The following is a 17,385-nucleotide window of genomic DNA, read 5'->3' on the forward strand; positions in this document are numbered from 1 at the left end:
GGACTCAGCTCTGCAGACCGGGGGTTGGTCCTGGGTGGGGAGTGAGGGGGGGAGGGGAGGTATTTTTCCAACGCCTCCTCTACTGACCTTTAATTACACTGTTTGCTCAGCTCCCCAAACCATTAACTTCACCTTTCAACAACCAGGCATCAATTAATGGAGGGCCTGCTCAGAGCTCAAGGCTCCTGAACACAATTAAGCGTGACAGTCTACAAATAAGAAAGAACTGGAGAATTAATTAAGGTCTAAACAAATTAATTACCAGTCCCCAATCGATTCCGATGCCAGCACACATGCTCCTGGGCTCACCGTCGTTCCTAACATCTCCACGTATAAATAGAAACTGAGATTTCCCACATGATTGCGGTACCAGACCAGGGGCACAGCACGTCTTTGAAACCAGCCTGAGGGAGGAAAGCGGCTGCAACACGCATCCTCCAGGCTCCCCGCACCCGGCACCCACCGCATCCGGGTGCTGCACCACACCGGGGTGCTGCCCGGCCCTGCCGCCCTGGACCGCCGCCCCGTTTCTCAGCTGCAGGGCTGAGGGCCGTTCAGGTGGGGTTGAAACAGCCCTGGGCTGGGCCTGAGCTCCTGCCAGCTGAGGATAACCTTTAGCAAGCTGCATTTGTTCTTCTGTCAAATGGGGGTGGTGGGCTCTGCCTTAGGGTCCTCCCAGAGGTGTCATGAGAAGAACTGGGGGGGGCGGGTAGAGAGGCCTGCAGCGACGGCCAAGGAGGCCCCGGCAGGAAAGGGCCCAGAGCGACTGAGGTGGGGGTGGGAACTGGGAGTCCCGCTCCCTGGGTGTCTCTGGCCTCTTGCGGGCAGTGTGTGGTGCCCAGAAGTTTCCTCCCAGCACCCAGACTTTGGGCTGGCGCAGGAGGCCCTAGGAGGAATGGAAAGCAGCAGCTGACTCCAGAGCCCCCTTGTTGCCTAGAGCTTGAGGGCCCCCCAGGCTGCCCAGGAAATGTCAGCGGGGGGAATGTGGCCTCTGAGCCCAGGTCACAAAGGCCCCTTCAGGGCCCCCGTCACCAACACATACACACACACGCCCGACAGTCAGGCCTATGACACTTCCATTCCGCCTCTGCCTATTTCCTTTGTGCCTGAGGCTCGAGGGGACAAAGGACCCTCTACAAGATGAAGCAAGTGTTGAACCAGCTGCTCGGTGGCCTTGACAGCAGCCCAGCGCTAACTGGTCTAGCCCATGGCAGAGAGCAAGGGTGGATGCCCAGCAGGACCTGGGCCTGCCCGGGTGCCATGGGGCTGAGCGATGCTCTGTCTGTGCCAGGGGGTTCTGGCACAAAGGTGGAGGGAGGCCAAGGGCATGGATGGTGGCCTGAGAGGAGCCTTGGTGGGTGAGGGCCGTACCCCACTCCATCAGTGTGAACCAAGGCAGTTGGCAGGTGCCCATTTGTAGATGGGCTCGGGATGGACATCGGGGGCCAAAGAGACGGAAGCCTGCTAATAGGACAGGAGAGAACGGGGCTGGGGGCAGCAGCTGGGCCTGAGGAAGCAGCTGGCAAGGATCCTGGAGAGCCAGAACTACCAGGGCTGGGAACCATGCTGTACGCAGCTGGCTGCGACACGTGGGATTTCAAGACTCCTTGGCAGTGGCTGGGCAAGTGGGAGGGAGGGATGGATGGCTCCTTCCTGACCAGAAGTAAGAAGAGGAATCATGGACTGCAGCCCAAAAAGGAACAAAGTCTCAGGTCCTCATGGCAGAAAGGGGTAGCCTCGAAAGCCAGGGCCCTCCCCATGGAGGAGCCCCAGAGAGGAGCCCCAGAGAGGATACGAGGCCACCCCCAAGGTCGTACAGCAAGATGGCGGGCGTCGCAGGGCTGGAATGGGCCCCTGGCGAAGTTCTGATCCGATGCTCCAATTAAGGGACCAATTACATCTCAGATCCAGTCCAGGGCGGCTGGGGCTGCCCAGGGTCCAGGCCACCGCTGACCCTCCAGCGCGGAATGGCGAGGAAAGCAAGTGCAGCGGTAGTGCGGGTTCAATCCGCCCCTTAACAAAGTAAGATCTGAAGAGTTACTCAATTAATGGCCCATGCCAGAAATAGCTGAGCGTTCATTAAAAGTGTGGAGTTGCTATAGCAATTATCTGGGTCGGCCCAGGCTCTGCCAGGTGGTTGGTCCTGGGCGTTCATTAGCCCCCGGGGCCATCGAGGGGGCGGGGTGCCCCATAATGCCTCCGCCTCCTCCTGGGACCCTGGAGTGCTTCAAAGTGCTTTCCTGTCAATGGAATTTTGCCTGTGGCCTCATTTGATCCTTCCCACAGCCCTGGGCAGAGGGAAGGTGGGTACCGGTGCCCCTTTTCACAACTGTGGAAACAGCCCTAAAGCAGGGACTGACTGTGGCTCTCCAAGCTCCCTCCCCACCTGCCTCCTCTGGCCTTAGGCCATCTCGGCATTACAGGCTAAGCACTTTCTTTTCCCCCTTGTTTTATTATTTATTTTTATTTATTTATTATTATTTTTTAACTTTGTTTTTTTCCCTTTTTTTTTTTTTGTTAATGTTATATTCAAAAAATATAAGAGGTCCCCATACACTCCCCACCCCGCTCACCCCGCTCCTCCCACATCAACAGCCTCTTTCATCATCCTGCGCTGCCTTGGGCTGCTTTCAACCTTGTTTACTTCTTTTTAATGTTTAAAAAAATTTCCACCGTGGTGCAGCCCTCCCCAAGCAGGGTGGAGGCTTCTGAGGGGCCCGACAGGGGTCCTCAGGGCTCAGGCCTGCAGCACCTACGAGGTCCAGCAAAGTCTCCCCGGAGAAGGCACCAGGCCCGCACGCAGCCCTCTGCGTTCCAGCGGAGGCTGCCGCGGGAGGATTCAACGCCTGAGGCCAGCAGGAGCCCTAACCTCTGTCTGCGCAGGGACCCCTTTCGGAGCCTGGCGGGCCTGTACTCCCCTCTCAGGATAACGTTTTTTCTTTTTCTTTTTTTTAAATTTTATTTTATTTATTCATTTAAAAAAATACATTACATTAAAAAAATATGAGGTCCCCATTCACCCCCACCGCCCCCACCCCACCACTCCCCAGGATAACGTTTTTAAAGGCAAGCAACCAAATACCTAATACCCAGGGATTAGATGGAAATAAGGTATCAAAATATCTTTAAAATTGTGATCTAGGAATAGATGGGCCTTTTAATTAATTAACAAGATCCAGCAGTGGATCTGGCAACTACCATAATTTTGTTTAGAGTTGAGCATAAATTATATATTTAAGATCTCTGTAACGACTGCAATATGACAAGAAAATATCTGATTTCTATGGGCAACAAGTCACAGGTCCTGCTTACTGGGGTTTGCTGTCTACACTCACAATGGAAGGGAACGTCCCATTTCCATTAGAGGTTAGTGCAAATATTTTCCTCAACCAAGTTCACAGGATCCCCTGCATTTGACCTACAGACAGACCCCTTGGGGGCCTGGGGACCCCAGGCTAAGAACCCATGTGCTAAAGGCAAGAACTCAGATACAGAAGCTGTGGGAGGAGGGGGAGGGGTGTGTGGGGGGGTGTGGGGAGGGCCCATCACCCCTTCTGGAGTATAAGAAAAACCCAGTCTGTGCCTTCACATCCGTACCCATCCCCATCCTTATCACCCCAAGATTGCCTGGCCCCGGGTACCATGCATGTTTTAAGATTACTTGATAAAAACAGAAACTAATTTTTCAGGACCCTTCTTAGAAATGTCCACCTTGTGTATACTTACTGTGGTGATGGTAATTCTAGACTGAATTTACCTTGGTTGACGTTAGTTCAGAACTAGGCTCACCCTTCATATCCTTGCCACTGGGAAGGCGACCACTCTACCCTCCCGTTTACATCCATAAAAACTCCTGGGCCCCCAGCTCAGGGAAGGCAGGTTTGAGACACCCGTCTCCTGTCCTTCCAACGGCCTTAATAAACCCGCCTTCTCTCGTGACCATCCCGGGATGGACTCTAGTTCATCTGCTCTTGGCAAGAACCCAGAGGGCCCCCTGTGGGTTTTCCAACCCTCCCTCAGTCTACATACCTTTTTTTTTTAAAGATTTAATTTATTTATGCCCCTCCCCTCCTTGCTGCCTGCACTCGCCGTCTGCTCTCTGTGTCCATTTGCTGTGCGTTCTTTCTGGGTCTGCTTGTCTTCTCTTTAGGAGGCACCAGGAAGCGATCCTGGGACCTTCCGATGTGGGAGAGAGGCGCTCACTCAGTTGAGTCACCTCAGCTCCTGGTGTGTCATGTCTCTCATCGTCTTTCCTCTGTGTCTCTTTTTCGTTGTGTCATCTTGCTGCGTCAGCTCGCAGCACGGGCCGGCTCGCCTTCACCACCACATGGCAGATGAGAGCCCAATCGCCTGAGCCACGTCTGCTTCCCTCTGTCTACATACCTTGTGCTCTACTCACGCAGCTCCCCAGAACCCCGAACCTCCACCACCCACGTGTGAACACGCGCCCTGTGCCCATGCAGACACCCCCACGCCATGCAAGCCTTACCTACAGCAGGGAATGGCACGAATCTCTGCACCAGCAGGCGGGTGGCCGGGGTGAATTTGTTTGCTTTCTGAACCAGGACGTTAAGGCCCACCTTGGACAGGAAAAAATTAAAAAAAATTTTAATGAAAAAACAATGTGTTGTGGCTTGTTATAGGAAGGTGCGCACGAAACACCAGTACTGGGGGAAAAGGAGAGAGCGAGGGGCATTGTCTTCCCGACGTTGCACCCCAGCCTCTATCCTCAGTGGCGCATGTTGTCAAGCTCTAGTGTAGCCATTTAAACCAGCACTGCTCAGTCATCCCAGTTAACCAGCCCGTGGGAAAGAGCGGGGGAAAGCAACAGATGCACACACCACACCCTGGAGAGAGAAAAAGGGATTGTGGGGTGGGTGGGGCTGTGAGGGTACCTAGTGTGCAAATCGATGAAGTGAGGGAACCCTGCCTTCCCACCCCAGCTTTGTTAGAGGCAGGGACACGTGTGTGGCTTGGACACACTTCAGGGGTACACCAGGGCCCCGCTGCCCCTGCTTCCCCACCACGTAAATGGCACTCAGCAAGTGCCGGGCTCCCAGGTATCGGCCTACTTCTTACCCCTCGAACCAAATATGGGCGAACATGTTTCTACAGAGTGCAGAGAAGGGAGCTTGGAGGCAGGAGGACACACGGGCGGCGTGAGCAATGGAGAAGAGGGGAGGAGGGCACGGGAGAAGGCGGTGAGCGGCAACGACCGAGCCAGCTGTGTGCTAAGAACATCTCGTGAAATGGCTTAATTAAATCCCGGCTACATGCCTTTGAGACTGGACGACCTGCCCCTTTTTACAGAAAAGAGAGGCTGGGAAAGGCCAAGTGACTTTGCCCAAGGACAGACAGCTCTCAGCAGCAGGTTCACTTGGGATTTGAACCCAGGTTCTGCTGATTCCGAAGCTTTGCTCTTAACCACTGTACTACTTATTTTCTAATGGTCTTTCATCATAATCAAATGATGCTTTATTGTCTTACATGCCATTCAAAACTGGCTGTTTGTAGAGTAAGAGGCTCCCTGACCAGTTTGGGGATGAAGGGAAAACGGTGGAGGGCAGCTCACATCAGGGACCATGTGCCCTCGGAGGCCCCCGTCCCCTGGCATGTGGAAACGAGGAAGTCTGAGTTCAGAGCCCTACATAACTCATTTGCAAAGATGCAGGAGGTGCTGGAGGTGCGGGAGCCATCCGAGCAAGCCAGCAGGGATACTAGAACCTTCCCCGTGGTAGCCTCTTGGGGCCAGGCAGGGCTGGGGGTGCAGCGAAGGGCAAGGAGGACTCGTGCCGTTGTCGGGGGTGAGCTCTTGGCAATGGCCCCGTCCTCGAGCCTTCTCCTCCCTGGCATCAACGGTTCCTCTCGCTGGCTGGGACCGGCACCCAGTCCTCCCCACCCCACAAGGGAGCCCAGGGCGGGAGGAAGACAGAAGAGAGGAAATAATGCCCTGTTCCAGGTCTCTTCCGGCTTCCCCTTCCCCGAAGCCCGCTGGGGTCTTCTCAACATGGACAGGAAGCAAGTCAGGGGGGCTAATGGAAGCCCGGCCATGCCGCCCGGGCCCCGGGGAGCAGCAGGGCACGGCCCGGGCGTGTTTGCAGCTGGGAGCTCACCAGGTGTCGTGGTCGCCCGCCACCGCTGGTAATGGGACAGGCTCAGGGATGGCGCAAACGCAGGAGGCAAGCGGCCCCCGGCCCAGGCCTTACGAGCCCAGCATAGGGTGCGCTGCACTCCTAGTGGCTGGGAGCCCGTCTGTCCTGGCTCCCCAGGGCCCCCTTGGCCTGGAACATTTGGTGGAGCCCATTAAAATTAAAAAGCCTAGTGCCTGGTGCCTCTGAGTGCCAGCTCGTTTTCCCTGGCATGGTGGGTCCTGTTTAAGGGAACCAGCTGGTATTAATGGCACACAACTCGTCACGAACAGCAGCTAGCGATCAGAAAAATCTGAGCTAATGATCAGGTTCAGCAAAGATAATGAGATATGGAACAAGTGCAGCCGAAAGTTCCCCAGGGTCTGTTTTAACAGCCTCCAAATAAGCCACAAAATAGAAATTAACCACAAAACAGGGGCTTTGTTTTGGCAGAGGGGAAAACAAACTGGGTGCTGATTTTGCATCAGAACTCCCCACCTTGGCCAGTCGACGGGGGTCCTGGGAGAAGCAGGCGCTCAGGACCACCAGAGCCCAGTGGGCCTTCTCCGGCCACGTCCCCCCAAGCTCCGGCGCATCCACGGAAGGCAAGAAGAGGTGGGAGACCAGCTTCCCGACAGCTCCCACGCGGTGAGGGGACGTGCTGGCCAGCCCCAAGAACAGCAGGTGTGGCCGGAGCAAGAGGACACACATTCTTTAGCACCGGGAGCCAACACAGCAGAGAAACTGCTGGCAGGCGCGTCCTTGAGTCCCCAGCGCTTTCCCAGGCCAAGAGCTGCCCGATCCCTGCAAGGCCCGCCAAGAGATTCAGGACGGGTCTCGAGCCATGCATGCGGCTCGCTCTCCCGAGGCCTGTGCCCTCAACCCCAGACCACACAGCTGACTGCCTGGGGGAGGCTCTATTCCCCCTTTGAGCACCCAAAACCAGTGTGGTCTTGCTCGTCCTCTCGCCGCCTTCCCCAGCTCATGCCAGAGACCGGGGCGTCCTGGACAGGAGCCTCTAGCCCGTCGCCCACGGCTACCTGCTCTGCCTTCTGGGTGTCGAGGAGGCAGCCCCGTCCCTCCCTCTGCTTCTTCCACTTAGCTCCAGCGCCCATCACCTCTTCCTGGATGACCGCCCAGCCTCCCTGCTTCCACTCGTGCCCAGCTCTGACCTACTCTGCGCACAGCAGCTAAGTGCCCTTTTGAAAATGGATATTGGCACTTGCTTAAACCATTCAGTGGCTTCTCACTGCACTGAAGGCCTTGCTGGCACTGTTCAGCCCCGGCCATCTCGCTCTTCCTCCCGGGATTTCCCTCTCTCTCTCTCCCTGTCTCCAGGCCCTCTCACACTGCCCCTTCTCTGGCCTCCTCACTTTTCAGCTTAAATGTCAGGTCCTCCGCTTCGATTAGGACTCCTCTTTTATTGTCTCTCACCGAACCTGGAATTATTCCTTCCAAGTATCGATCACAGTCTCTAAGTATATATTTATTTACCTTCTTCAATTTTGACTCAAAGTAATGCACCTATATGATTAAAAGCCTGAATAGCACAGAAATATTTTCACCTATGGACTCTACTAAATAGCCACCTTTCCCAATAGACTAGAAACACTGTGGGCAGGACGGAGTCTCCCTTATTCCTCACCGAATTCCTGGTGCCTGGTAAATGGGTAGGTGCTTAATCAACGTTTCTAGAATAAATCAAGTGAATGAATCCTGAGGCAGGAAGAAAGTGAGCTTTGCCTTATGCAGCCACGGCCATTCGTTTCGGCAGATGCTGAGCGAACGCAGGGCCAGGCCCTGGGGGATAATGAAGAATCCATGTCCTGCACCCGTGGTCCTCCTGAGTGTTCATTTCATCCCCTCTTCCAGGGGGAGGACCCTCGGCTAGGGCAGGGGGCAGGCACTCAAGGGCCGTGAGGGTCCCTGGGAAAAGGGATGCCCCCCCTGAGCCCCAAAGGAGAAAGGGGCCCTTAGCTGAGGCTCGGAAGCATGCAATACCAGTAGTCTGCAGGCCCTTACGTGCAGAGTGGAGGACGGCCTAGAGCTGCCAGCAGACCCCTCAGTTGCCTGCCAGAGGGGGTCCCAGTGGGCCTGAAGAACAATGAAGGGGCACCATTCCTGAAAGGAGGGATGGCCTGACACCAGAATTGAGATCCACTCTTGAGGGGTGGATGATAAAGTGAGCAAATGGTTAAGGGTTTGTGTGGGCCCTGGGGGTCAGGGGATCTTTGAAACACCCACCCTTGGGTGCTCGCCATAGAGTAAGCTCTACATAAACAAATGGACCCGTGATGCTCCACGGAGGTCAACTGGCCTCCAACCTCAGCCAGCGTGATGCAGGGGTCAGGGGGCCAAGGTGACTGGGACAGTTAGGCACAGGCTAAAAGGCCACTTAGCCCCAGCCACGTCTGAGAGCCTCTGTTGCTAGCAAGCGGGACCCAACCCTGAGCCCTGGGCATTGGTCCCAGGCCCCACAGGGACCAGCTGGCCACCTGGTGGGAAACCGATGGCATCAGACCCCTTCCAGGTTGGAGGGGACAACTTGTCCTCCCCAGAACAGGCATGGAGCCACCTTTCCTGCCTGACTCGCCACTGCCTGCATCACCCTCCGCAGGCTTCTGAAACACTTCAGAGGCAGCCCCAGGGTCCATGCAATGGGCCCTCCAACCTAGAGTCCTCATAGTGAACCCAGGGAGACACCAGGCTGGTCCTGGGATTCTTACAGGTGCCATCGCTACCTGGCCTCCATCGTGACAGAGAAGAACTGGGGGATCTGGCATACACCCTCAAGCACAGAGCCAGCCGGGCTGTCCTGGAGGAGGCAGGGCATTCTCTTGCCCAGGGACAAATACAAGCTGCTGCCTTTCCCTAGGCCAGGAATCCCAGGCCCCGGAGCCAAGTAGGTCGGTGTGTGGAGGGTCAAACCCCGTTACCCCAAAGGGGCTCTCGAAAATGCTTTTAGTCCCCACTGTCCTTGGGGTACCTGGGGAGGGGCTTGTCTACCTGGGGGCATGGTAACCGTTCCTCCAGCCTGCCTGCCGCCAGGTGCCCCTGTACTTTATCTGGCTGATTTTCATGCTCCTGAACTAGCAGAGACCTTAAACTATACGTCGCCCTAAAAACATGTAATAGATCTGACTTCACATTTGATAGACTCTGAGAACACCGCTTGGCTTTTTCAGCCTTTTATGTCACATGAAGAGCAGGGAAAGGGGTCCTGATTAGCAGAATAGTGTGCAGCTAGGCCTGCACTGGAATCCCAGCTCTGTCCCTTCCTTCACCGCTGTGACCCAGTGTCCTCATCCGTGTACTGGGGATGGATACCTAAGCAGGGCCCGGCCCGCAGGAGGCGCTCTGCGAGTGCTAGCCGTTACTGCTCGTCTATGGCCCTCTGCTGGTCCGACTTCCAAGGGGAAGACGAGGCTGCCAGCAGGCAGTGGCAACTGGAGGTACAGGTTCAGCCCAGGGCTCCCCTGGGACACCGGCCTGCACTCCAGCATCTGGCGGTAAAGGCTAACAGACAACCTCTGCATCCTATATAGACAGAACCCACCCCCACCCCACCCCTAGGGCCCGGAGCCTTTGGGAACAGAGGTCAGCTTTGCCCTGTCAGGAAAAGACCTCGGCCAGCTCAGGCCTGGCTGAAGGTGAAGGATTCGCGGAAGGCACATGAAACATCTCTGGAGATCTGGTTCCACCAGCAGCTGCTGGCTGGTCATGCTGGACTCCAGCCCTGAGCCTTCCTCTCCAGCCCCAGGCCCACCCCCAGGACCCTCTGGGCTGCGGAGCCTGCCAACTCCCCACGGCTTTCTCCTCCAGCCCATTCTGCCGGCACCGCCCGCCACGGCCCCCGGTCCCTGAGCCCACGTGGCATCAAAGGGTGCCCTGACTCCCTGGCAAGGCAGCCACGGTCCTTCCGACACTGGGTCTGCTAACGCCGGCTTCATCATCACTCGTCACCCTCACGCCCCACGCGCCGGCCACCCTCGGTCCCCGGGGTCTGTCCTGCCCTCCCACTCTGCACGTGCAGTGCCCTCCGTCTGGAACACACGGCCCTGCCTCCCCTGGCCCTGTCCGGTCTGTCCTGTAATAGCCAACCCCTCCACCCCACCTCCGGGTCATCTGCATCACAATCCTGGTTTTCCCACCGAGAACTCTCGGCTTCTACTCTTGAAGGATATGCCAGCCTCAGTGAGCCCCAGAACCTACAAGGTGACCAGCACGTGCCAGACCCTGTGATGTGAAAAGAGGGTCTTTGCCTCCATCTTCCCCTCAAGGCCCCAGCGAGGGTCTGCCTGCAGAAGTGCTCGACGCCAATTCCCAAACTAAAAAACAGTGAGGAGTGAGAGAGGCTTCCTTTGTTAAAAGACAGCAAACTGTTAGAGTTCAAAAATAACTGAAGACCGAATTTCTTTTTTATTCCCAAGCAAGAAGCCAGACCTTGCCAAATCTATTTAGACGGCTTGCCAAGAGGCTGCCACCCCCTACCCTGGTGGTCCTGCAAGCAGCACGGTCCTCCTTTGGGGGTCACGCAGACTGGGGATCCCTGGTGCTGGGGTTTGCTGGCCAAGGCCAAGGGCTCTTCTGAGAGGGGCGAGAACTCCAGCATCGACTTGAGGAGGCCGGCTCCCGAGGCCTGGCCCCAGCTCATGCGCCGTGCCCGGGACCGGCCCGTGGCCTGTCGGCCCCCCATCCACGCCTCCCGCTTGAAGGGACTCGTTTTAATTAATGCCAGAGTGGGGCCAACCACCGGGGCCGTGACACTTGTTTGCAGGTCATCTCCTCCTAACAGGCTCGCCCTGGGAGGGGATTTGTCGCTAATTGAAGCAGAGATCGGTTAATGAGGCTGCTGGGCTTGAGGTTCTCAAGAACAAGGGAGAGGGAAATAAGATAAAGCCTCTTTCTTCGGAGGTTTTGTGAATTGCGCACACAAAAGGAAAGCAAGCAAGCTGCGGATTTTCCAAGTCAGAAACTCCGCTCCATCTGCTGGAGTTAGACCCGCTCTGTGTGAGGACGTCAGGCACGCCGCAGCCGCGACTCGGGGACCGGGGAGGAGGGGGCCGCCGAGGCCCGCGATCCGTGGGCAACCTGATTAACAAGTGTTTACGGGGCAGTGCCCTGAGCTCCGGGCCACGGGGAGAAGACGCGGTCCCTGTCTTTGGTTAACTTGGGATCCAGCTGGGGACCAGGCTCAGAACGCGGAACACCGAGAACGAGGACGTGGGGTATAATGGAGTGTGGGAGTGTGGGAAGGACAGAAGTTTCTAGAACCTGGGGGAAGGAGGGAGACAGAACAGTGAGGGCCAGAGGGGACCGGGAAAGCCTCCTTTAGGGGGCTCTGAGCTAGGCAGAGGCAGGAGGGTGTCTCCAGCACAGGCCCAGACTCTGGGGCCTTCGAGCCCAAGATCCCCGTAACTGCTGGGCCTGGGCCTCAGAAGCCCTGGTACCTGGGCTAGCTTTGGCCAGACTTTGGAAGTGGCGGGGATGGAACGACTGATGGTCTGTGGGATGGGCGAGTGAGGACGGGCACTGCAGAGCTGGGGGTCCTCGGGAGAAGCCACATTCCCGGGCCAGAGCCGCAGACCTGTGGGAAGGGGCATCCCAGTGGAAAGTGACCCCCTCGCTCAAGTGTCTCCCACTTCTGGGGCCCCTCAATCGCCTTCTCAAGGCCGCCTCACCCTTAAGTCTCCAAGAAAGAAAATGGGATTTTCAAGCTGCTAAATCGAACAGAGCTATCAGCTCTTCCATCATGACGGGTGAGGAAGAGGCAAAAGAGCCCGTTTCCCCTCTCAGGGAGCCCCCCTTTGCCCGACCGCTAAGGAAAGTCCCACGCTGGTTGCGGGACCACCAGGTGGTGGGAAGCCCCTTGGCAAGCCATCTCAACAGATGTGGCAGCGCCTGGGCTCTCGCTTGGCTAAAGACCCAAGGCTCCAGGGAAGAGTGGATCTTGACACGAGAGGGGAGCCCCCGCGGCGGGCTGAGAGAGCTGACTGGTCTAAGTGAGGGGCACAGAAATAGGGCCATTTCAGGGGGCCCCCAAACCCCTGCTTTAGAAGTACAGTGAAATAAACTATGGCGCCTGGTTCAGTGGGTCATTACAAAGTCGTGTACAAGTATTAGGTTTACTTAATGACGTGCAAAAGATGAGAAAGTAGGTTTTACCCAAAGACCATTTATTATATGTAAATTCTTTACATTATGTGAATGGGTTTTTCCATCTGCGTTTTCTAGTTTGTTTGCTTTTCTAACTACATTTATTCACTGTCTAATGAACGAGGTAACAAAAGTTGTGAAGTGACTCTACATACTGAGGGGGGAACGTGGGTGGGGTGGGCGAGGGCCTGGGAACTCGCTTCTGCTCCGGCTTTTGCCCAAGGCCCTCGCCGTGAACGTGACCCCCGCCGGTGAACGTGACCCCTGCCGTGAACGTGACCCCCGCCCTCCACCCTCATCCCAGCAGCACACCAGTCCATCCCTATGTCACACACCGGCCTGCACAGCTCCGCTCCTGAGCGGCCGCTGGGTTCTCAGCATCCTGTGGACAATTCAAGGTGCCCTACCAGAGGGACCTGGGCGTGGCGGGGAGGGGACAACTGCCCCGGGAACCCAGGCCTGCAAAGGGCGGGGGGTATTCGGACCACCCTGGAAGGGTCATTCCCGAGACCCTCCCCTCCGCAGCCGCTGTGTCACCTGACTGGGTGAACCTGAGCACTTGCTGCCGCCCGCAGGCACCGCCTCACCTCCCTGCCAGCTCCACGAACCCAGAGTGCACTTTGCTCTCACTCTTTTGAAGAGTGGCGCCCTGGCGGCCCGCCCACAGGGCCCTCCATAGCCCGCACTCAGGGAGGGTCTGGCCCACTATGCTGGGTGCATGCTGGGTACGTGCTGGGTGCGTGCTGGGTGCGTGCTGGGTGCGTGCTGGGTGCGTGCTGGGCACGGAAGCCGCACAGCAGCACAACCGAGAGGAAGACCTAGGGAGCTACTCACAGCGATCGAGACGGCGCTGATGACGGCTCCCAGGTAGCCCTGGATGAACTTGGATGCAGGTGAAGGCTGGAAGACAGAGGCAGAACTTCAGCACCCCCGGGTTCCCAGGGCCCCCCCACACCACCCTTGCAAACAGCCCCCAGGCAGCGAGCGGCATCCCTGCCACCAGCCTGGGAGGTCGGGTGAGGAGGAGAGAGGTGTCTGGAAGGTCAAAGAACCAGGCCCTGCTCAGCACAGGTCCACAGGTGGAAGCCCAAGGCGGCAACATCCAGGGGCCTGCCGGGGGCCACTGCATTTCTGCCCTGCTCCAAGGTGATGGGCACACAGTGGAAAGCAGCAAGGACCGAAATAGATGGCGCAGGGCCAGGGCAGCAGTCTCCAGTCCAGGGAGGCTGAACGCTGCCGTGGGTGGTTTGCGCCTGGAGCACTTCCTGCGTGGAAATGGAGGTGTGAAGCCACCTTCACCTGGGCTTCTGCGGCAATCGATGATGGTCTCCAATATTTCTATGGAGAGTGGCCCTCAAGTTCCAACTAAGAGTAAGAAAAAACTAGGAACGGGTCCTTAACTGTGCCACTACCATAATTTGGGGGATGCCTGCTTTAATATGTGCATGTAGGAAGCAGAGAGAGACCTGGCTGAAGGTTTCGATGGGATGGGCAGGGGCCAGGGGGAAGGTGTCCTCAGAGCACGGGGGCCCTGAGGTTCCTGCCGCACAGGCCCAGCTGCTAACCCCACCCACCTCTGCCCCAAGGTCGGAAGTGACAAGACCCTCTTACCCCGAACCGAGCTTGGCGCTGGAGCAGAGGCTTGACCAGGGGGAGAGGGGTGCTTGAAGGAAAAGCAGGGGCCCTGAAGCCCTTCCTGGCTCACAGCCTCCCCGGGAAATCGCACCAGCAGTGCAGGGGTCTGGGGGGGGTGCCCTTCCTGTCAGACTCCCCTCCCTTCTCGGGAGCCATCCCTCGGCTTCGTGGCCAGCAGTCTGGGAGCTGGGGGCCCCGAGGCAGCTTCCGGGCAGGCTTGGAGGATGCTCTAGGGCAGGGGTTCTTAGCTTTTTTTGTTCCACAGACCCCTGTGCTAGTCTGGTGAAAACCATGGACCTTTACTAAATTCAAACTATACTGTGTATTATTTAATAATATACCACACCTGCACCAACACGTCCCCACAAGAATAAAGGTTTTTTTGAATTTCAGTTCAAGCTCACGGACCCCTTGCTAAGAACCCCTGCACTACGGGAAGTCAGTCCCCAGGTGGCTGGTGTCGTCCTGCTCCAAGATCTGGGAGTAAGAGGTACCCAAGGAAAATTCTGAAGCCAGCAGAGTTTCTCCCCTGCATCACCCACCCCCAGACCCATATGCGAGCTCCTGCCCAGATGCCTCAGCGAGGCGAGGGTCTGACCGTATGGCCCCCTCCTCAAAGGCAGCACGGGATAGGGTGCCAGGAGGGCACAGCTTAGCCCGGAGGAGGCAGCCGCGACGGGGACTTGCCACGCGGTAGGGAGGGTCACGGGTCCCCGGACTGAATCCCACCAGCGGGTGGAGGCCAGGGGCGCTCACCTTGGTAGCGTTGCGGTTTGCGTAGTTGACACAAGCGTTGTGGCTCTGGTTCAGCCACTGCAAGGCAATGGGGGAGAGGAGACGTCAGGGGAGGCGAGGTCACCAGCCACGGTCCTCCGGGAAGAAAGAGAGCGCTGCTCCAGCTCACAGCTGGTCCCTCTATCCCAGGCTGAGCGTGGCCAAATGCCCCAGCTTGCCTGGGATTTTCAGGTTTTCGCGCCGGAAGTCCGGTGTCCTGGGAAAACCCTCGCCTCCTGGCAAACCAGTCCACCCTGCTCGAGGAATGGTAACCTCCCCGGGAAGGTGGTACGCGCTGCCCGCCATGGGACCCACCGCCTTGGCCACGGTCATCCTTGTTACATTACTTGCGTGACATCCTGGCCCCTGGAATGACTGAGGACCCCGAACCTCTAAAAAACATCCTAGGCCACTGTCCTGCAGCACCCCCAGCGCCCAGACACAGGCATTGTTGGGAGTTTTATGAAGGGAAGGCTCTACGTTTTCCACCGGACAGATGTGTTTCTTTCTGACCCTCTTTCTCCCACACAAACGTTCTCAATCATTTTCAGGGAGCCACACCCAGATTGTCTCAACGAGCAGAGAACAGGGTTTCTGACGCTTTTTCACCCACTTCACTGTCTTGGGGTTGGGAGTGGATTTACCTTCCCCTACAGGTTTGGGTGAGGTGGCTGTCAAACGAGGCTGTGGGCGCTGGGGTCACTGGCTAGAGAACAAGGCGCAGTGGAGGCGGCCACCAACAAGCCACCGTGTCCCAGGCGAGGGCACCAGGCTAGCCCTTGTGGCCTCTGTCCAAAGGTTAGAGCAGGGGTTCTTCACCTCTTTTGTTCCATGGGCCCCTTTGCCAGGCAGGTGAAAACCACAGACCCCTTACTAAGTCCACACGATACTGTGTACTATTTAATAAATACATCACACTCGCACCAGCACGTCCCTACAAGAATAATGTGTTTTTGAATTTCAATTCAAGTTCATGGACTCCTTGTGAAGAACCCCTGGGTTCGAGTGACACCTGCTGGTTCAAAGTCCTGCATTTTGCCCCCTGGGCCATGGGAGGGGTGGGGAGTGGGCTGCCTCCACCCGACAGGACAGATGACACCAGGCCAGGGGTCCTTATGCAGCACTTGTTTGGGCCTCTCCTCCAAGGGCCCTCTGTTTGCCAGGGGGCTGTTACCTGCCAGAAGACAGTGGACGCCAGGGTCTGGTTTGGCAAGAGAAGACCGACTACCTAGGAGAAAGGGGAAAGGCTGAAGAAATGAAAGGAAACACCTGACATTTTTATAAAGAAAAATTACACAGCCATGCACAGAAGTGAGCTGGATCTCTACAAACTGATGTGGAAAGATGCCCACAGTGAGAGGGTGTACAACGGAAAAAATTAGGTTGCAGAATTGTTTGTATAGTGTAATCCCATTTTTGTACATAAAACATATCTCATCTTGTATGTAGAAACACACATACACCTACATATCTCCAAGCAGTAAATACTACAGTGCAGCTCGCCAACTATAAACTGTGCGTGTCTCTAGAGGTCAGGTTACAAGGCATTCTGCTTCAACTACTTCCATATTCTTTTGAATAATGGGCATGTATTATTTACATAATCGGTGGGGGGAGACAACAGAAATAAAAAAAACAAACAAAAGGAACACTTCCACTTCAATGTAAAGACTTGGCTCCTTCATGACCTGGCCATTTGTATTAGTCAGCCAAAGGGGTGCTGATGCAAAATACCAGAAGCCTATTGGCTTTTTTTTTTTTTTTAAGATTTATTTATTTATTTCTCTCCCCTCCTCCGCCCACCCCCCCAGTTGTCTGTTCTCTGTGTCTATTTGCTGCATGTTCTCCTTTGTCTGCTTCTGTTGTTGTCAGCGGCACGGGAATCTGTGTTTCTTTTTGTTGCATCATCTTGTTGTGTCAGCTCTCCATGTGTGCAGCGCCATTCCTGGGCAGGCTGAACTTTCTTTAGCGCTGGGTGGCTCTCCTTACGGGGCGCACTCCTTGCGCGTGGGGCTCCCCTACACGGGGACACCCCTGCGTGGCACGGCACTCCTTGTGCACATCAGCACTGCGTGTGGGCCAGCTCTACACGGGTCAAGGAGGCCCGGGGTTTGAACTGCAGACCGTCCATGTGGTAGATGGACACCCTAACCACTGGGCCAAGTCCACTTCCCGCCTATTGGCTTTTATAAAGGGTACTTAATTTGGGGTAGGAGCTTACAGATACCAGACCAGAAAGCATAGGTTACTTCCCTCAACAAAGTCTATTTCCATGTGTTGGAGCAAGATGGTTGCCAATGTCTGCCAGGGTTCCGGCTTCCTGGATTCCTTTCTTTCCAGGTGCTGCTTCTCTCTGTGCTCAGGGTTCCTCTCTTCCCAGGGCTGGCTTCTTTCTGGGCTCAGGGTTCCTCTCTTCTCTTTCCTCACAACCATGCTCCTCTGTGTGCTTACTTCCCGGGACTCCAGCTCAAGACTCCAGCTTCAAACTCCAAGATTAAAATCTCCAACTCTGTCCTTTGCCATGTCTTTGATCTTTTGAGTCCCCGCCCACCAAAGAGTGGGGATTCAACACTCTACTGACATGGCCCAGTCAAAGCCCAAATCATAATTTAATCATGCCCAGGTACAGACCAGATTACAAACATAATCCAATATCTATTTTTGGAATTCATAACTATATCAAACGGCTACA

General features: G+C 56.1%; 1 protein-coding gene across 1 annotated transcript in view; it reads right to left on the reverse strand.

Annotated features, from left to right (window-relative positions):
• Nucleotides 1-17,385, reverse strand: part of SFXN5 (sideroflexin 5) — a 136,352-nt gene that overhangs the window by 41,680 nt on the left and 77,287 nt on the right. The window contains exons 7-10 of the mRNA XM_058278917.2: nt 15,868-15,921; nt 14,676-14,732; nt 13,119-13,184; nt 4,490-4,580 (exon numbers count right to left, since the gene is read on the reverse strand). Coding sequence (XP_058134900.1) covers nt 4,490-4,580; nt 13,119-13,184; nt 14,676-14,732; nt 15,868-15,921 — 268 coding nt within the window. The remainder of the gene's footprint in view (nt 1-4,489; nt 4,581-13,118; nt 13,185-14,675; nt 14,733-15,867; nt 15,922-17,385) is intronic.

Source organism: Dasypus novemcinctus, chromosome 17 (assembly GCF_030445035.2).
Source record: "Dasypus novemcinctus isolate mDasNov1 chromosome 17, mDasNov1.1.hap2, whole genome shotgun sequence".
Classification (NCBI taxonomy): Eukaryota; Metazoa; Chordata; class Mammalia; order Cingulata; family Dasypodidae; genus Dasypus; species Dasypus novemcinctus.